Source organism: Octopus bimaculoides, chromosome 1 (assembly GCF_046866305.1).
Source record: "Octopus bimaculoides isolate indiv1 chromosome 1, ASM4686630v1, whole genome shotgun sequence".
NCBI lineage: Eukaryota > Metazoa > Mollusca > Cephalopoda > Octopoda > Octopodidae > Octopus > Octopus bimaculoides.
The window spans coordinates 80,872,707-80,895,354 of NC_142928.1; the positions used below are offsets into that span (position 1 = coordinate 80,872,707).

Sequence of the window (22,648 nt, forward strand, 5' to 3'; positions counted from 1 at the left end):
TCTTGCAGCTACTAGTTCTGATAAGCATCTCAGCATAACATTAAGCTGCATTACCAAACTAATGTAGATATTTGTTATTTATCGATTCTCTCTCATAATTTGAAAGGAAATCATCAGGTCATGGAACTTGGCATGTTTATGATACTAATTTTGTTTGTAAGCATACAGCTCTTTTTCCATTAGTTTGCTAAAGGTGTTAGCTTCCAAAATGCTCATCAGTTTCATAGTTCTGTTGCTTAAATTGATGGGCATTGTCATCTTGGGGAATCTAACCACTGCTTGATAATATGTATTAAGAAACTTTGTCGGGGACACAGCATAATGCCAGTGATAAGCCACTGACTTTTGACATCTTAATGACTGCCAGATACAAATTTTTCTTTATTATTGAGAGCTGAGTGAAAATGCATAGTCAAGATTCCTTTCATGTGTATATAAAGATATTTGGGGTAGTTCATTTCTCCTATGTATAATGACTTACATTCTGACAGAAAATAATACTAAAAACTCTCTTTGCTCTTGAGATTTACTTGCAATGAAAGGAATTCTCACAAATAAATTCAAACTAGTCTTCACTGATATGGCCTTGATTATAAAATAAGAATAACTTTTTCTCTATTTGCTACAAGGGCCCATACATTCATACAATGATAGGCTACAAAATAAAGGGGATGCAAGACATGTGGGGATGTATAGGCAATTATAAAAATGTGGGGTGTGGCAAAAGCTTATATTAAGACATTTAGTTTTAATAAACCACACAAATAGACTAAAATATAAACAATAAATACAAATAAAACAAATAAAAAACAGTTGATGGTAGTTGATCTACACACAGGTGAGAAAGTATCAACCACATGGGTTGGTTCAGGGCATCCCACAGCCTCAACTATTTTTGCTCTTGGTATTAGAATCTTGGTCTCATGGATGTGTCTATAGATATTCTCATTTTGGACTAGGTTTGAATCCTACCATACATTCTCTGAAGTTCACATGTAGTTTTTGATAAACATCTTGTTTGCTTTTCACCAGAAGTCTACCATTTAAGCATTTAAAAAAAATCTGACACCATCCTTCCCTCAACCTGCATATTGATCTATCCTTCCTCCATTAAGATAGTCAATCAGCTCTGTGAATTTCATGATTTTCTAGGGTGAGGAAAGCTTCTCTTCTTTGATCTTGCTTATCTTTGACCTGGGTTTACTTTATTTTTTTTTTTTTTTTTTCGTTCTTCTTGTCCCCATGAGCCTGCTACTCTTTTCTAGATAGGTAGGTTGTCAAGGTTTGAATTTTTGATATTTACAATTTAAATTTCTTGTTTCACTTAGGGGGAGGATTGGAAATCAAAAGCTTTTTTTTTTTTTTTTTTCACCTTCACTAAGAAGTTTATCAAGACAATTATTTGGAAAATAGTTCTTCTGAATAGGTGAAATGTTTTTCATGCTTGTAATCTTATATCATTTTTTTCCTTTTATTGCAGACTTAAATTTGGTGTCGCTATTTCAGTAGCCTTAAAAGCAGATTATATACCACGTCCATTTGTGGTAAGTTTGTAATATTTTTAATCAGTCATTGATTACAAAAAAAAACATTGATTTAAATGCTTACATTACATTCAAAACAAAAGTCTTTTCTTCTTTTTAAATACTAAAATTTAAAATGTGCACATTCCAAGTTAGTATAGTATATTACCTCTCACTCTCAGTAGAAAGAAAGAAAGATAGACACACGCAAGCACACACACACACACACACACACACACACATATATGTTTGTACTTTCTTGCACTTGGTAAATAATGAACATAGTGTTTTAACCATGACTAAAATATTTGCAAACATAAAATATCTTATATGTATGTACTCTTCCTTCAATTATTCTGTTTGTATACAGAGGGAATATTTTAAAATGCTAGTCTCAAATGCATCTATATTTAGGCGGGATAGTAGTTCTGAATTAGTTTAGTGGTATTAAAAAATTTTTTTGAATGTTTCATTCATAAATCTAAAGTTTAATCCTTTAACTTTTTAACTAGCCAAATCCAATACAAATATCTCCATCCCCTGTTTATGTTCAATCTGGCCAGGTCCAGCCTGTCTCACCTGCCCTACGATTTCATTCTAAAAATAAACACTCACATCATCGAAATCACGAAGTGATTGAAATCATGAGATAATGCATGATTAATTCAAGCCATTGTGTATAAATGTTACATTTGATAGAGTAATCTGAATGCCAGAGAGTTAAATATTAGTATTTATGCTTACTAAGGATTTTTCAATGATGGTTATGAATGAGATGAGAATCTTAACATTTTGGTAAGGACTTTGCTTTGAAGAATAAGAAGAGACGGGTAGATCTTGGTCATGATAAATCTTTGTTTGTTCTAAAATTCTGAAAAATTGCTGATAGAGAATACCATTAGATCAGTTGATTAGATGTATGTGTTTGTAATGGTGTGTGCATGTGTATCAACATGTAGGAGGTACCATATTTATAAAATACTTTTTATGTTATGGTGTCTTGACTGTTAAAATTCAGTGGGTGTTAAAAATGAGAATTGCCTTGATGTAAGGATACTGTGTTATCAAACTAGGAAATGTTGTTTTGGCACTTGATGATCTGTAAATATGGTGAATCTATTTAGCTAGGTGTCCCAAAGGTAGCTTTAACCATAGTTATTTGGAATTTTGGCTTGATATTTCAAACTTACTGAGGCAAGAAAGTTTCTACATGCACGCACATGCAACAGACTAGAAGTCTGACATCTCCCTTGATGACTATCAAAAGTATAACCAGTAAAACTATACTTTATAACAATATTGCAAGCGAATGCATTTTAAATCAAGGTATTTTATAGAAAATGAATCCATTTTATTTATAGTAATCTTCATGTTCTATCTTTAGGACTGATAAAATCTGATATATTGAAGTTGCTAGAATGGTGTTGTTTTTATTGAAAACATAACTAAAACATAACACAAAGAAAGAATAGATGATGGTCAATCAAAAATATAAATATACTTTCCTTCTTTATAATGAGTATTTTAATTTAAAAAGTTTTTTAATGATTTAATTTTAATGTGTACTTATTTGAATGTCCATGCAGATAAAACTGCACATGACTACTGACCAAACAGACTACATTTTTGTCAATACTAAGTACCCTTGCAGAAAAAATATTGTTACATTTGTTCCCTACATGTTGGCCCTCTACATGTTCTTTAAACACACACACAAAAAAAAAACACCTTTTAGACTCTTTAGTTTAATTTTTTCACTAGTATTTACCACAGCCAGCAATTACTGGAAAAAATTTTGGTCATTTAAAAATTGTCGTATTTATGTTATCCATAGGAAGGCCAACCACTCTGGCTCTGCCTATTAGTAACCAATTGCTTTCCTATCCAACATCTCAAAAGTGATGGATAAAAATTACCTTGAATATTTTTTCTCTCCAGTGGCCACCAATATATTTTCCACAGACACTCTGTCTCCTCACATACCGATGGTATCTTGCCTTTTGAGAATTGTAGTGAAAATAACTCTGTTGCTTTGTTATCAACACATCTTCCAACTGTGTCTCATCTATCACTAATCATCTGGACCAGAAGCTTCCTGTATGGTTAGTCATTCTACAGATGTGTGTGTATGTGTACTGGTAGAGCCCTATTCAACATTCTCTCTCATCTTTGGTGTTTCTCAGAAACTAGTTGTTATATATATATCCCACATTCTTTCTTTTTTTTTAACAACTTTCATGTTGTTGCATCTATTTCACAGTCTTATGTTGAAGATTCTATTCTCTATATATTCCCCATTCATATAAAATCTCAGTACTACTAATGGATGTAAAAGTCTTTGATAATACTTCTGAGAGATTTAGTTTTGTATTAACCCATTAGCATTCAGATTACTCTGTCAAATGTAATGCATATTTACTCACATTGGCTTGAATTAATCATGCATTATCTCATAGCTTTGAGATTTCATTAATGTAATTGTTTATTTTTGGAATGACATTCAAGGGTAGATGTAAGAGGCTGTATCTGACCACTTTGGACATAAAACAGGTAGAATATTTGGGCCTGACATGGTTGGTTTAAATGCTAAGAGGTCAATGTAATGTTCCTTTTAGAATCCTCTCTCTATCCATTTGCAGTTTGTTGTGAATCTATTATATCTACAGAAAGGCTTGATGAAATAGTATTATTGCTTTTACTGAATAGACATGAAACCTAAGATTTTCTTGGATGACAAATGGTCTTTGCACTTTTCAAAAGCAGCAAAGTAACTGAAGTGAAATAACTACTTCTGGGGATCAAAAATGAATTATAGATGTAACTTACTGGATCCTCATTTTTTATTTTTCTGTAACAGTAATAAATAGTTTATCCTTATCTAATACAAGTCAAAGTTAACAAATTCACCATTCAAAATAGTTACAGCCTAATGGGAGATAATTGAGAAAGACTTGAAAGTTAATGTAAGATCATAATCGTGTAAAGTAAATATAACAAATAATCAGGACTCTTTGTCTGGTACCAGATCGATCCAAAAATCTAATCAGTTCATGCCAGTCACAAGGTCAAGCATCCCTGAAAGTTTCATCCGAATCTATCAAGTGGTTCTAGGGATATCTTGTCCATGGACAAACAAAATAAACAAACATGACTAAAAACAATACCTCCACCTTCGCTAAGGTGGAGGTAATAATATAATAATAATAATAATTAATATTGATAATAATTATTTTGAATTTTGGCACACGGCCAGCAATTTTAAGAGATGGGTGAATCAGTTACATTAACCCCAGTACTAGACTGGTTCTTTATTTTTATTGATCCCTAAAAGGATGTAAGACAAATTTGACCTCAATGGGATTTGAACTCAAAACATAAAGAGCTAGAAAAAATGCCACTAATCATTTTGTCCAGTGCACCAACCTGCCACAATTAGTAGTAATAATAACAATAATCCTTTCTACTATAAGCACAAGGCTTGGTACTTAATTTATCAACCCCAAAAGGATGAAAGGCAAAGTTAACCTTGGTGGAATTTGAACTTAGAATGTAAAGCTGGGAGAAATGCCACTAAGCATTTTATCCAGTATGTCTGCAATTCTGTCAGCTTGGCATCATTCATCGTCATCATTGTCATAGTAGCAGCAGTAGCAGTAGTAACTCAGGAAAAGTTTATAAAAAAGAAAAAGACCACCCAAGTCCACCTCATGTCTAAACACATTGTGGATTGAATATTGAAAAACTTTTGACAGTACACCACACTTCTGGATATTGGAGACATAATACACAAACAAAGCAGTTCCAGTAGTAAAACAGTATATCAACTACACCATGTCAAAATGGAAAATGTCAGTAATAGTGCATGATAAAGAGATGATAAAAACAGCCCTATCCTCATGATAGGAATTTTTTCAGAGAGGTTCCTTGTTATCCTTTGTACTGTTCTGTTTAGATCTGACTCCATTAAGAAATCTGCTGAATCAAACAACTAACAGTAACAAAGTCTATATACAAAGTATAAACCATCTCATTCTGGATGCTTTGAAAGTATATGCATGCAAGAGCCAGCAGAAGATACTAAAAACTGAAAGTGAATTCAGCTGAGCTGTCAAAATTTGTAGAACTAGAAAATGTGGTGAAGATACTCTAAGAAGATCTAGATTAATTCATACGTTTAAAAAGTGAAGTTAAATTTAGATACTGAAATCAGAGAATTAGAAGAGACCACTCACACAATTATTCAGTAGTGGAGGAAACTGATAAAGAAATAAAGGGGAAATATGAAAAGAAAACTCCTAGTTAGGAAAATTAGAAAATAGTTGGACTAATATTTAACTCATTAGCTTTTAAACCAGCCATATCTGGCCTAAATATTCTACCTGTTTTATGTTCAAACTGGCCAAATCCAGCTTCTTACACCAACTCTACAAAGTTATTCTAAAAATAAATAATCCCATTGAAATCTCAAATGTACAAGGTAATGCATGATTAATTCAAACTGCTGTGAATAAATATGCTTTACATTTGATAGTGCCATCTGAATGCTAAGGAGTTAAACACTAAACATTATGTCAGAAATAAGATAATAGGAATAAATTTGTGAGCTACTCCCATTCATATAGCTTCAACACATATAAAGAAGAAAGAACTTAATACAAATAGAGAGCTATTACTAAGTAATCCAAGTGGATCTATGAAAATACTCAGGAGCAAACAGGGAGAAAGCAAAAATCATTTCTCTATTTGGGTACAGGTATGGGCTTGTGCATACGAATTTGCTTTGCAGCTACCTGGTTCAGGATCTTAGTGTCTTCTTTCAAAGATTCTGGTTTGTCAAAAGCCTTAAGTGACATTGAAGAAAAGACTGTTTTCTCTGCAGAAAACAGTCTTTTCTTTAATGCTATGTTAATTCCCTGAAATTATCTTCCCTTTTCCTTTGGGGTCAGTTACAGTTGCTGTTAATTGTTTGTCTACCTTTTCATGAAAAGTGAAGATTGTTTAATATATCAAGAGTTTATTTTGAATGATATTTAGTGTACCTTTTTCTCATCTTTGTTGTCCACTGGCCATTCTGATTTGAAAGTATGCCCTGACATCTTTGCCACCATCCTCTTCTTTCAACTGGGGTAATTACGTATTTCCTCTACAGCAAGACACTCTTCCTATCCCCCTATATTTCAAGGCATCATCGCCTAACATAAAGCCACCTCCTTCAATATTGTCCCCCCCCCCCCATTCAGTTAAGGGGTCTTATCTTGTGAGTTACTTGTTAACCTGTGCTGCACAAAAAGAGCACCTAGTTCATGTCATAAAGTGGTTGATATTAGGAAGGGCATCCAGTCATAAAAAACATTCCAAAGCAGACAGTAGAGCTTGGCACAATCCTCTGATTTACCAGCCCCTGTTAAACCATCCAACTTATGCCAGCATGGAAAATGGATATTAAATGATGATGATGAATATGCATTTATGTATATCAGTGACAAATGGTAATATTGGTTGTGTATCAAACAAATATCTTGAGGTATTTGGCTGTCTTTTTACACTCATGACAATTTTACCTTAATACAATAAATACTGGACTGACTATCAAAGCTGATATAATTGTATAAAGCTTTTAAAGCTGGTGCCTCAACATGACTGCTGTCCAATAACTGTAAACAATAAAATCATACCATTATTAATATATAAGGAAACAAGAGGTTAATTACACTGATGAGAAAGATTTTAACTATAGACAAATATAATTAAAGTGAACTTTAAAAAAAAGTTTTTTAAAAGAATTGGGAGATAATAGGTAAGCCTATATCCTACAAGTGAACTAGTATAAAATCTAGAAAAGGACTCAGTTAAAAGCTCTGGTCACATGATAGAAATTGAAGATCAATGCCTTGTTACAAATAAAAGAAAAAAAAGAAAAATTCACAAAAAATAATAAATCTACTAAAATATAATAGTTTCAAATTTTGGCATGAGACCAACAAGTTTAGGGGAGTAGGTAAGTCAATTACATTGATCCCAGCACTCAGCAGGTTCTCATTCTATCAATCCAAAAATGATGAAAGTCAAAGATGACCTTGGCAAAATTTGAATTCAGAATGTATTTAAGTGTTGGAAGAAATGCCACTTAACATTTTGTCTGATGTGCTGATGATTCTACCAGCTTGCTACTTTAATCTACTAAAATATAGTAATAAAACTAGAGATTAATGTCAGTTGTAGATGATGCAGTCAATGTAAAGAAATATTCAGTCACATCATTTCTTGCTGTTCAGTCCTCTGAAAGACAAAACATATCCACAGACATAACCTGGTAGGCATGTTACAAGCATTTATTAAACCTTAATTTATATCTCTTGGATAATATATAGACACTTCAACATACATTTAGAATAAGTGATATAAGCATTGCATTATACCCAGTCTATGTCAATGACTTACCAACGAAAATCTGGGGCATGGTTGTCCAAATAATATTGTTGAATGTTTTATTGAAATAACAAACATTGCTTTCTATTGTAATGTCTTTGTATATCAGCATTATATAATGTTTGAGTAACTGAGATTAAGATTATGAATTTTCATGCCTTTCTACCTTTTATCATTCGGATTGCTTTGTCAAATGTAATGCTTATATAATACATGTAACTGTTTTTTAGAGTGACATACTAGGATAGGTATGAGATGCCTGATCTAGCAGTTCAAACATAAAGCAGATAAAATATTTGGAGTTTATATTCTAAAGGGCTGAGCAACTTTTTCACTACACTACCAGCTTTGTATCTGTTTCTGGTGCTTGTAGAGGTAGTATTATATTTTGAAGAATGAAAATGTCTAGATGTTATATCTACTTTATTGTGCTGGAAACTGTTTTATTATATCTTACGATAGTTTAGTTTGTTCTTGTTTGCTGTGAAAATGTTAGTGTTTGGAGTTGACTGTGTAGAATATATACTGTGTGATTTATGTCACTGAATTGAAAATGTGTTGAATAGAATATGTTGTGCCTATTTTGTAGAGGAATTACTTTGTATTGTATAAAAAATTGTAAATTCTGCTTTATTTTATTTTAAAGCTACAGTGGGTTTTTTTTTTCTTTTTTGGTGTGGAGAGAGTTCTTTTATCACTCCAATTGCACTGATTACTGTTTATGTGGTCTTATTGCTTACCTTCACCTTAAGGTCCTTGTACTTGGACAGATTTTTTTACTTCCTCCCTGGCAATGTTTTTGATAGGAATAAATCAAGATGTGTAACATAGCTTTCCCGTCTTTTGTAGTTTGGATAATCGCATTCCAGATTCTTGTAACAATGTCCTTTACATGTATTGAGTTTGATACATTCTTCTATTAATCCTTAGTTTCATGTTGAAGTGTCTACCCAATAGATATAGTAACCTACATGTTCATGCATGTGGGTATATTTTGGCTTTCAGAGTACTAAGCTACTGGAAATGATGTAGTTTGTTGATTAATTGAAAAAACAAACACTATTCATATTTCATGTCATTTGTTTTCATGTAGAGATTTAAGAGTAGTTTTCTGTGGAAGGATCCATTGTTGGCTCTGCAAGCTACTAGCAAACTACTTGTCTGTTATACAACTCCTCTCCAGTTCTTACAATGATGTTATGTACCTAATAAAGAAACTTATTTGCAATTTAGTGGACTGAAGCATTATTATGAGTCTGTTGTAGTTACCAGTAACACAGTATACAACACCAATGACAATTTAAACCACTGACCAAACAGCTTATCACCATTTTGATGCAGCCAGCTACAGTTTTGTATGTACGTACATGCAATTTTATACAACCTAAAATTGCTGCATGTAGGTCTTGGTGTTGTTTAGTCCCAGTTCAACCCTACTTAAGTAGACCTATGATCAAAGAGATTCAAGCTATGACAATCCTGTGACTTTAGGGCTGTCTAGAACTACATTGTCTAACGTATCTGTCGCATTCTTTTTTAAATATGGCAGAGTATGGTTTGTGGCCGATTTAAATGATATTGAAAGTCAAAGGACTATTTGTAAGCTTTTTCATTGGCTCATGGATATTTCATTAGCTTTAATGGAACAGAGTTAGAGTTAATATATGCTTATAGAATATAAAGCAGTGAGCTGGCAGAATTGTTTGCATACCAAACAAAATGCTTAGTGGCACTTCAGCCATCTTTACATTCTGAGTCTAAATTCTACCAAGGCCAACTTAGCCTTTCATCCTTTTGGAGTTGATAAAATAAGTACCAGTTGAGTCCTGGGGCTGACGTATTCGACTTACCCTGTTCCCGATACTTGCTGGCCTTGTACCAATATATGTGTATGGAGTATATTTTTAAAGTATTTTCTGCTGACACTGAAATTATATTTGACTCAAATAAAATAATAAATCTTATGCAGTTTTAGATTTTATTGTTATGTAAAAGTATAGCAAGTAGGAATGGTTGCATTCTTTGCTTATGTTGAGAATGAATTAATTCTAAATTTGCTAATCATTTTTCAGAGGACAACTTGGGGAAGAATATTTTGGTATTTGGTATTACACATTAGTTGTTATATGCTGTTTTATGTCTATTTGACTATATAAATATACTGATGCAGTAAATTTAAAATGTTTGTGTATGTTTGTGTCTGAGTGTACAGGCATCTTAAAACATTCAACATCCCTACATGATATAAAAGCATGATAAACAATAATAACCAAATTCAAAATTCTTTGCACAATCTTTGTTTATTACATCAAACATTCCCTTTTTTAATAGGATCTCCTTGTATATATTGCCAAAGAAGGTGTCACAACAACTGACTTATTTCGGAGGCCAGGTAACCCTTATGATACCCGACGGATTGTCAAGCGCTTAGAAGAAGGAAAACCTGTGATATTTACCAATTATAACTTTTATACTCTGGCATCTGTTGTCAAGGTAAGGATTCTAATTTTTTATTTTTTTCTCTTTTATCATTTCAGTTGAAGGAATTTTTTTTTTTTTCATCTTTTGAGAAATTGCTTTTATGATTGAAACACCATCCTACTGCTAAATAGGAACTTATGGTCAATTAGCCATGACAAATAAAGTATACAGTTATTTACTTTATTCATGAGCATACAAGAGTTACATAAGGTTTGAACTTATGACTATGAAGTCACTGATCCAACAGCTTGAAATCAACAATTGTGCCGCATTTAACTTTATAAGTTATTAAAATTTGTTGACAAACAAAAGATAAGTTTCTGTTTGCAATTCAACCTCACCCGTTGTGTCATTATTCTTATTTACTTTTTTTAATCTTCATAAATATGTGGCTGTATTAAACTTCAAATATTTTTGAAAGGTCACATCACATTGTTTTTAAAAATTGTTTACGCCATCATTTCGATGTTTTAAAAATTCTTTCTTTCATATTGTTTCGCTTTGTTGATAGTTTGTTGTATTTTTGTATCGTGTAATTCAAAATATTTGTGAAATGTTCTTCCCTTAATAACTAGGAAGATATTTAAAATATTTGGTGAAATAATAAGCATTTGTCATTGTATCAGTTTCCTCCTTGCTAGTTTAGAAATTTGCAAGTTTGTTTTTTTATATGTTGATGGTTGCCCTTTTTACCATTTACTCCTAAATTGTGAAGTTGAAGCAGAATCTGTTTGTCTGTCAAATTTGCTAGAAGCAGTGTTATGTACAAGTTAAATGGTTGCAAGAAGAATTATGATTGAAAATTTTAAAAAATCAAACTAGTGTTCATTTTCTCACTTGTTCAATATCTTAGCTTATAAAAACTGTGACTCTGCATCCAATAAGAAATAATGTGATTGAGTATTTCTACATAAGATTTTCTTACGTACAAATCATCTAAAATCATGATCATCATTCTTGGTTTGATACTTGCAAATGGAATTTGTTTCTGTGGCCAGATACCCTTTGCATCACCAACCCTCACCTGTTTCCAAGCAAAGTAATATCTCCCCATGGCCAGATATTTTTCATGGAAGACTAGAAGTGAGGGACTTCTGGATCTCAAGATGAGGAGGCACACACATGCGCATGCACACACACACACACGATTAATTCTTTCAGTTTCCATCTACCATACAACTTTCATTGGCCCAATGCTATAGTATAAAAACACTTTCCCAAGATGCCATGCAGTGGGAATGGTGCTAACAAAAAATATATATATAATTTATCATCTTGTGTGGTTAAGAAGTTTATGGCAATTTTCAAGGTAATTTTTTTTTTTTACAAAAAAATTATCTTCCATGCTGCAAAATACAGTAAATATGATATTATAAAATTAATATTGTGAGAAAAAAACCAACATGATTTAGCAATCTAAATTTATATCCATATTCAGATCTAAACCCCACAGCTTACCAGCCCTGGTCAAACCGTGCAACCCATGCCAGCATGGACAACAGATGTTAAATGATGATGATTCAATTCATAAAAAAAACATAAATATTCAAAATGACTACCAAATATTTTTCTTTTCTTCTAATCCATCATGTATATAGGCCAAACTAAATGCTTCCTATGAATTTAGCAATCTTAATTTAGATTTTTTTTTTTTTCTTTTAGCTCTTGAAATTTATTTCCTTATTGAATTTATTTAAAAATATAATGTAAATATTCAACATGACTACTAACTATTTCTGTTTTTTCTACTTCATCAAGTATATAGGTCAAATTAAATATTTCGTATTAATTTCTGCTTATGATTTATTGTTCTAACAAGGTTCTTTCGCATATATAACAGTTCTGTCTTGAAATAACTTGTGAACCAAAAGATTGAGTGGCTTTCTATTATGTACTATTAAGGGACAATAAATTTAAACTCTAGATTAAGATTAGATCTTATATCAGAATGGTTAATTTCATTATTCAAATAGTTTTTTTTTGTTTGTTTGTTTTGTTTGTTTTTTTTAACACTGCACCAGTTTTTTGAAAAGATTGAAGTACAGATATTTGAATTGACTCTTGGATCTTAAAAGTGTGTTGTCAGTTTCCATAGAATGTAAAGAAAAGCTGTCTTCAATAGGATATGAAATTAGAACAGTGAAACATTAATCTAGTTATGGTGAAGCATCTAGTTTGGTCAACTCTGTCTTCTTTCTCTCCATGACCTTTATGTAAAGTTTTTTTTTATAAAAAATCAAAAAAAATCTGTGATTCGCTGCAAGAAACATAGATGCTACAAATTAATGTATATTTTTACAAGACCATTTAATTATATCTTTCTAGAAGTGCTACTTAAAAAAAAAAAAAGAACTTCATTGTAGAACTTCATAGATATGTATTAAATTAATTTGCTTTAGCTATGTTGAAGCAAACAAAGATACTATTTGTATGAGCCACAGGCTCAAGATCGAGGTGGTTTTACTCTTTGCTAATTGAAGTATTTACAACTAAAGCTTATTTAACTGGTTCTAATAATAATAGATCTTTTATCTTTTATTTGTTTCAGTCATTGGACTGTGGCCATACTGGACCTTCAAGGGTTCAGTCAAACATATCAACCCCAGTACTTATTTTAAAAGCTTGGTTTTTATTCTGTAGGTCTCTTTCGCCAGACCACTAAGTTATGGCGCCATAAACAAACCAACACCAATTTTCAAGCACTGGTAGCAAACACATATGCAGAAACACACACACACACAACAGGTTTCTTTCGGTTTCTGTCAACCAAATCCACTCACAAGAATTTGGTTTGCCTGAAGCTATAGTAGAAGACACTTGCCCAAGGTGCTATGCAATATAACTAAACCTAGAACCATGTAACTGGAAACCAAATTCCTTACCATACAAATTCCTGCCCCTAATCTTAAGTTTATTTTTGATTTTTGCTTTTATGCAGTTAATTTTTTCATGTTGATAATTCACATTGAACAGTCAGCTAATGATGAGGAGAAAACAAAAATTGTGGTACTCCAGCATGGCTGAAATCAATAGAAGAGTAATAAAAGAATATTTTTTTTGTGTGTTTTTAAAAGTAATCTGAATTTGTATTCTTTTTATTATCTCTATAAAATGTCATGTCTTTGATAGGACATAATGCTGTCAATAGAACCGTTCATGTCATTAATTTGAACGGTTTGACTTTCTTATGCTTTTCTATGAATACAATGAAACTTTTTGGGAGAGCTTAATTCGACCTTGACATTTTTGGTGTATTTACTTATTTCAGTTAGGCTTCTGTCTCTGTATATTGAGGCTCCTGCTTAAGCTGTTGGCAGTTTGCTGATAGATTTTTTACTATGCTGGGGATTTATCATTCACCAGCCTGTCATTAATATTAGAATCCACCTTATTTTAATTACTTTTACTTTTGTTTCTGTCAAAAGGTGATACTTCATTGGACATTCTTTTGGAGTCTTTAAGTAGTTGACATTTAAAAGATTTTGTGTGTGTGTGTGTGTAGTATGATCTCTACCATTATTATCTTCTCATTCTTAATTTCTCTCCAATTATGTTGTTAGGTAATCCTGTCTATTGTATCTGAAATGTTATAAACATATAGCAGTTTAATGGCAACATTATATTAAGGCAATAGGTTCAAATTCTGCTATACGTAACCTTAACTAACCTTTTAGCTTCCATATTACTCTGTCAAATGTAATATTTATTTATTAACATTGTTTTGAATTAATCATGTATTATCTCATAGCTTTAAGATTTCAAAGAAGTGATTATTTATATTTAAAACGATGTTGTAGCATAGGGGTGAGAGGCTGGATCTGGCCCGTCTGAAGATAAAATAGGTAAAATATTTGGATCAGATTTGATCAGTTTAAATTCCAAAGAGTTAAGGCATGTTATTTGCTGTAGTCAAGCTGAGTATAGGTACAACTTTGACTCAAGAGATTGACATTAGGATACCATTCTTCATAATTTCCATTCTCTGTAGTTCCAATACTAAAATTTGAGAACTCTCCCAGCTCACATTGTGATTTTTAAAATTGTTAAGGATTCATCATATATACATGTGTTTGTCTCAGTGTTCGTTTACTTTTGTCCTTCTCTGAAAATTGCTGAGCTTATTAGTGGTGACATTGTTGTAACCTCCTTCTCTCAATAAATTATTTGCTGACTCTATTTTTGAAGCTGCATGACAAAGAAGAGCTCTCACTTGGAAACTGGTAATGGTTAGTCACAGAAGAGCATCCAACTGCAAAATAACATCACAATTTTATACTCATAGTAAAGCTGAGTTCTGGAAGCACTGTACATTCCACTCACACATAACATGTCATCTCCCTCTCTTGTCCTCCTACTGCCAACTGTATCATTGCTATCCTGTTGCTTCCCTATATACTTGTGTTTCGCCCCTCACTGCAGTCTCCTTTCCTTTCCCTGTCCCCCTTTTCATTCTCATGAGCTCACTGCTCATGCAATCCTCTATCATGCCTTTTACATTCACCTCCTTGTACCTTAAGGATATGCTCTGGCACATCACCACCATCTCTCTCTCTCATAACCCCCTTTTCTCCCCCTCTGAGATAACCATGTATCTCTTCTACAGCAAGACACCAGTTTCTGTCCCTTTATCATAATTCATTCTCTGATCACTTGGCAGTTGAGGGATCTTGCATGTTACTTGGTGACCTCACTGGTGCCATGTAAAACAAGCTGTCAGTACACTTTATAAAGTGTTTGGCATTAGGAAGGGCATCCAGCCATAGAAAGCATACCAACGCATATAGTAGAACCTGGTGCAGTTCTCTGACTTGCCAGCTCCTGTCAAACCATCCAACCTATGCCAGCACAGAAGATGGATGCTAAATGATGATGATGTGACTCATGCTAGCATGGGAATACAGAGAAACGAACAAAATGAATCAATATATATTTACACAAAATAAGCTTCTAACAGCTACTGTCTACCTGTTTCACTCATGAAACATTAAATATATCCATGTTATGTGTATATGTTTGTGTATTGTGTTATGTAATAGAATTTCACTTGAATAATTATCTGAAAATGGTTCCCTTAAGAAAGTATTTCTTTTTTGTTGTTTACAGAAATTTTTATTAAAATTACCAGGCGGCATTTTTACACCAAGCGGAGAAGAAAAATTGCTTGAAGTTCTTAACATGTCTGAATATTCCGATCAGTGTCAGCATGTTAATCAGTAAGTAATTCATTATGCCATTTCAGTATATTCTATGCATATAAAATGTCAGACATTATGTACAGTTTTACACTAATCAGGTTAAAATATTTGTTTTTGGATTTTACTAATTGAGCATCCTGAAATGATCCATAAGACTGTACACCAGAATACATACATATCTAGGAGCCGTACACTCAACACACTGGAACATGAAAATGTAATGGAATATCTATAGCCTTATCTCTCTACTTTCTTATTTTCTTAAAAATATATGTATGTGTATGTGTATATGTATATATATATATATATATATATATATATATATATGATGTGATGATTTTTTGATGTAATTTTTCCTGCTCTTTATTTTATAATATATAATTGCTCTTATTAAATGTCTAAATACCTTTAATATTTTAGACATTTCCCTACCAAGATCACTTATTCAAAATTCAGTATACTGTATTCTCATTCAATATATTCGATTAACTATATGTATATATATATGTATATATATATATATATATATATATATATATATATATATATATATATATGTGTGTGTGTATGTATATGTATATATATAGATGACAAATATCATTATAGGTATAAATATACCATAAACAATTATATAAAAAATGGAGGAGAAAAAGATGTTGCATCAAAATTAGATTTAATACAAATTAGGATTCATTACATATGCATGTTTCAAAGGACAATACAAATATGATGAATCTTTATTAGAAATCATTCTTTCTCTCTTTTTGGACCTCTCCAAAAGTTTGAATTGTTCTTTTTTGACCTTATTTTTTCCCACATATGTATATATATATATATATATATGTATATATATATATATATATGTATATATATATGTATATGTATATATATATGTATATGTATATATATATATGTATATATATATATATATATGTATATATATATATATATATGTATATATATATATATATATATATATATGTGTATATATATATATATATATATGTATATATATACATATATATATATATATATATATATATGTGTGTGTGTATGGACTGGCTCTTGTGCGGGTGACACATAAAATACACCATTTTGAGCGTGGCCGTTGCCAGTATCGCCTGACTGGCCTTCGTGTGGGTGACACGTAAAAGCACCCATTACACTCTCGGAGTGGTTGGCGTTAGGAAGGGCATCCAGCTGTAGAAACTCTGCCAAATCAGATTGGAGCCTGGTGTAGCCTTTGGGTTCCACCAGTCCTCAGTCAAATCGTCCAACCCATGCTAGCATGGAAAGCAGACGTTAAACGATAATGTAAATCTCTGCAAAATATAAAAACATTGATTTGGAACTTATGTTTCACTAAAATATCTCTAAAATTATTTAAAGGGCAAGAATATTAAATGAAAATGTAATCAGTTAGAAACAAAACTATAGCATCATCTTTTGATGTAAATGTGTTAAGAATTATTGCTTTCTTAATAAAAAAAAAAAAAAAGCTTGTATTTCTTGTGTTGTTGCTCTTGACATCAGCAAATCTTTGACCATATCTGACAAGAATTTATAACTAAATTATCCATCTATGGGCTTCAATCATCTCTCATCTTTTGGATTGGAAATTTCTTAAAAGACCACTAAGTTGCAGAATATACTGATGGGACTCCCTGCATAAATTATAGTGTATCAATAAAGTTGATTTATATCTCCTACATCCTTCCTTTCAATTGATTTATCAATACTTCTAATTAGATTGACTCCTATATAGATAATACTATTTTTCCCTTTACATTCTTCTATAAACTTCACATAGATGTATGTCATCTATATGCATCCTAAACATTTCATACCAGACATACACAACTTTCATAGGAATAGAAGCCACAAATTACTTCTTTATTTCTATAATGGGGACATGGCCATCTAATTTCCTTTAACAGCACACAGTTACAATTACTAAATGTATAAATGTAAACAGTCTTTTACTACACCTTCTCAACACATGAAGAATTCATGACTAAAGTGAAGGTGCTGACACTATATATGCAAATATCTAAAATGCATTAAAAAAAATTACAAAAAAACCCCCAGACTATTTGGCTAATTGTCAAATATTTGATCACCAACACACTAAAATCACTGGTTCATAAACATGCTGTTTCTTCTCCCCATCTCTTCTATTATACTGTAACAGTCTCTGTTCCTCTCAGTTAGCTCACTACATGTCACTTAGTCCCAAGCTTGGGTCTAAATGGCATTCCTCATACTCTCTCCCCTCTCAAATCTCTCACTAAACACTTTACTGAATCATTACTTCCCAGAACTACAATCTTCTGAAATTCTCATCTACATTTTTCCTACTCATGCTCAAACTGAACATTAACTGTATTGCTCTCTCCAGTTTGGAGAGCTTGCAGAAGTTATGGATACTGCTACACTTTCTCCTCTAACTAATGAAAAAAATTGCTACATGTTCTGGTATCTGTTGTAGTATCATGGTTTTTTTTTTTTTTTATTGTTATTATTTTAGTAATTTTACTTTCCTGTTTTTATGGGCTTGAAAAATTAGGGGTTTGTCAGGATTTTGCTAAAGTAATTATAATCTTTCTGATATGAATGTAATATAGATTTTGTGGTTGATGAGAAATAATTTCTAGTTCAATACATGTATTTTTCTAATATTCATAGCTTGAATTCAATCTGGGATTACATGGACATCTGGAAACAAGACACCTGGTAACAATTGGAGTGTAGATCAGATTGATCAAAATGTCAATATACACTGTAAATGTGTGGTTAATGGTTCAGAATTGCATAATCTTATGACTGAAGCTCTTTTGTTGATATTATGATAACTGTGTAATTCAGCAGTAAAACATTAATCCTAAAATATGTAGCCTCATCTATTACTGGGTTGTTTATCACTGACCCAGGATAACATGACACGCTCAACTGTGACCCATGTTACACTTATCATAAATTGATCTGTGATAACACAGGTTTGTAATCAGCTGAAGATTTTGCTTATACCACAACAATGCACCCTAGTGACCAGCCACAATGCCCAGTTACCCAGAATGCATGGTCTATCACTTGTATTTACATCACTGTGCTACAAGGCTGTGTATTCTTTTCATGAATTTACATGCACACACCCATCATAAGACCTATAAAAAGAAAACATGCAAAGGTACTTATCCTAACAAATGATGCAAATGAGTATATTCTCTACAGGAAAAGGACTGCAAGTTTGATGTCAATGACACTAGCATTATTTCTATTTACTAAGTGGAGAAGATTCATTTTCGACTGTGACATTTTTTTAAACTAAATTCTGTGATAAACATGTATTTGCTAAATTTACACCTTTATTTTTATTTATTTGCATTGTTTTTTTATGATTATTATTCTCTATTCTTATTATCTTTAAAGGTTTATCCAGTCCCTTAGTGTTAGTCACCGTCAACTTGTTTCTTTACTGTTTGGAATATGGTTTCGTATTGTTAATCATTCCGATATCAATTCCATGACAGTGGAAACATTGGCTCGGAGTGTTGCTGGAAGCATGTTTTTGACATGCGCTGATGACCCAGACAAAGTGGAACTAGCTATTCGGATTATGCAATTGCTCATTGACAATTTCGGAGTAGCCAATATGTTTGGCCATGAAAATATTACCTACTTCACACAAACTACACTCACTGGTATTAATGTGCGGGAAAAATTTCGCTATGAATATAATTACCCACCTGAGGAAATCCTGCCTCGTAAGTATCGTTGCTGCTTTTTTATTTTATACTTTATTAACTTATTAACTCATGCACTAACTCACTTATTCAAGACTCAGTTGTTTTTAAAAGGACATTTAACATTTTGTACATATCTATTGCATAATTTGAGCTTATATTTGAAGAGAATCAGTAAAATTTCAATGTAGAAAAACTATTGATTTATATTAGAGTATGGATAGTTCTTTGATTTTGATTATGTCTATGTTTTTAAATGTTTTCACATCTTCATATCCTAACAATATTCTGATTTTAATTGAACAATACATGTCTGGTTTATTGTTTAATATGTTAAAGCAAACATAAATAAGTTTTTACTTTACATTTTGATCTCAACTTTGTTACTTTATAACCTTAAGTAGTTTTATAGTTAAAAATAATAAAAACTAGTGTGTTATGTAGCATGATAATCTTTTTTCGAAAAATTAGCCAAAATATAAATAACAAAGAATGATGAAATGCTACCACTTAATATATTTTAACTTTCTTTTCTATCATTTCTGCTCAAGAATTTTAAAATAATGATTATATTTTTATTATATATTTATTATTACTGTTCTTTCTTTATATTTTTATATATACTTTTGCTATTATATCTTTCATTTTGAGTTTGTCAGTTTTCTTTTATTCGCTTAAACTTTATGAAAAAAACTGAAATTGAAGATTTAATAATACTAAGAACATTATATAGTTTAAATTTAGTTCAAATCAATGCTGAATCTAAATCAATACTGAATCAATTTAAAAATGGAAAACAATAAGTGAAGAAAACATGAGAGAAAACAATGTAGTCATGAAATATTCAACATGCCTTTATTATTATATTTGAATAGTGAGTGTGTGTGGTTGTATGGTGACTCACACTGTATGTGCTGATAGATATTTTCTTCTGAACTATATAACTTTTTCTTTTCTAAATTACATTTGCTCTCATTCCAAAGGGAATTAAAATAATAATAATAAAATCATAAATCATACTGTTTATACATCAATATTTTTTTAAATAATAAATCATTTACAATAGTAAAAAACAATTTTATTGGTTTAGTTTAAATCACTCAAAAATTCCTGTTTTTTTTTTATTATTATAGAAATTAATATAATTCTGTTTTGTTTCCAGTATTTGTTTTTATTTTGCACTATTTCTACTATATAATATTTTTCATTTTCAAATCTAGTTTTCAAACTTAGCTTCGTGCATAACAAACCTGATTATGAATCATCATGTAAACTCAAGAAATTCCTTATGAAAATTATGTAATGTAAAGTGCCTAAAAATAAGAAAATCTACCTAACTTTTTTAAAGCACAATAAAAATTTTCAATATTTTAGTGTGTGAATCAGAAGTAGAATGGTGATATGTTTGAGTGCCAGACAAAAGTCTTGCAATATTCTATATCCCTTAGTTCAAATCTTGCTAGGCTCAATTTTGATATACGTAGTCAGAAGTAGTCCAGATCTGAAGAAAGATATTCCTTGACAACTTGTAGATTCAGGTCTGGGGTTAATTTCCAGATGATCTACTATGAACTAGATGGACTGAGGCAATGTAGAATAGGAGTGAAAGCTTATGTTTGTAAAAGCAAGTAAACCATGATAGGTGGAGCTATGAGCTTCACTGAAGTACAACATAGATGCCATGTAAATAGTAGTACAGCTTTCCTTAGTGTCAAAGAAATTCAGTTTAAGACACTTCATAAGAAAAATGCAATAACAATAAAATATTTCATTTTGTACACAATCCTTTCTCATTTTATAATATTCAACAGTATTTCTCTGAGCCAGTTAATATGGCTGGTTTGTATGTAATAGTATTCCTAATAAATCAATATGACCTGCTAGTGCTTAGACATCATTACTGATCAGTGACATTCCTAGTCCAATAATCTGAAATATATTTTGCAACAAGATATTTCAGTTTAAGTTTGTTTCTTTACCATCTTTACCAAAATAGAATTATTTCCTTTTGTTTTTACTTTTTCCTATTTCAAATATTTACTATTTATATTTACTTTTGAAAATTTCTGCAGATTTCCCTTTTAACTAATCATTCTAAATCACAAGTGTCCAAAGTTCCAGTGCTCAACTCTGGTTCTCTTAAGTGAATAAAAGATAAACCACATAAAAATCAGCAAAATCATGGTCAGTACCATTTTCTTAGTGAGATATAAGGTGTAAATTGTAGCAGATAAGATTGGATGATGTTCAAACTGTTTCTCAAGGATATCAGTAGTGCATGCAAAAGGAATCGGTTTCAACTCATAATCAAAACCATGTCTCTGTCTGGAGCTCACCTTTTATCTTAAAATACTTCCCACTGTTGTACTCTATGTTACTTTGCTTCCTGACAGACACATTTTTACTTAGAGTAAGATAAAATATTATTTGAAATTCATAATTGTTTTTTACATTGGCACAAAGCCATATATTCGATCGGGAAGCAGGAGGGAAACAAAACAATTGTGGTAGATTTTTAATTTCAATCACTGATTCATGAAACTAAATAGTTGTAAGTCATTTAGTCTATTGCTCTCTCAATTCCTGTCACTCCTATTTTTTCCCATTTCATGTTCATAATAAGTAGAGTAGCTTTAGGAAAGTGGAGTTATTTGCCATAATCAGATATTCAAAACGAGGCTTGCAGGAGGATACAAATTCATGGAATGTTCATTAAGAACACGATACTATCATATTGCTCATTACCCTTTTAACAGTTTATATTGTTTACTTAATTATGTTGTATTTTTCTGTGGTGAAGCAAAGTGCTTATTGGTAGCCTGTCTTACTTTAATAATTTCTAAAAAGAATTAAAATCAAACATATGCCCTTTTATTTTGCTGATAGTTATTCAAAATATTCACATCTTTTCTTTTATGGTATTACTTTTGCTATTGCTGAACAAGTTTCGTACATTCTCTTGTGAATTGATTTTGTATCTTGTTCTTATTATTTGAAAATAGTTTGAATCCAGCCTGTCTAAAAGATGTTTATAATTTGAAACTGGTTTTATATTTATATTTTATGATGTGACTTGTGATATTATTTTATCATTAGACACTAAGGTTCTTTATATCAAGAACAACCTGAACTTTGACTCTTATAGCAGCTGCTGCTAGATTTCAGAAGAATTATGATCTTTGGAGATTAATTCAGAAATGTTATATCTTGTAGCATTTGAGTTCACCATTCAGTTTTGTGTTATAAACCATCTATTTTGAGGTGATCAGTAAATAAT

At 31.4% G+C, this 22,648-nt stretch overlaps 1 protein-coding gene across 11 annotated transcripts in view; it reads left to right on the forward strand.

Annotated features, from left to right (window-relative positions):
* LOC106870372 (uncharacterized) overlaps positions 1–22,648 on the forward strand; it is a 216,422-nt gene that overhangs the window by 154,210 nt on the left and 39,564 nt on the right. For all 11 annotated transcript variants that reach the window (XM_052967716.2, XM_089352865.1, XM_052967711.2 and 8 more), the window contains 4 exons: positions 1,481–1,544; positions 10,284–10,445; positions 15,537–15,646; positions 19,058–19,392. In XM_052967716.2, coding sequence (XP_052823676.1) covers positions 1,481–1,544; positions 10,284–10,445; positions 15,537–15,646; positions 19,058–19,392 — 671 coding nt within the window. The remainder of the gene's footprint in view (positions 1–1,480; positions 1,545–10,283; positions 10,446–15,536; positions 15,647–19,057; positions 19,393–22,648) is intronic.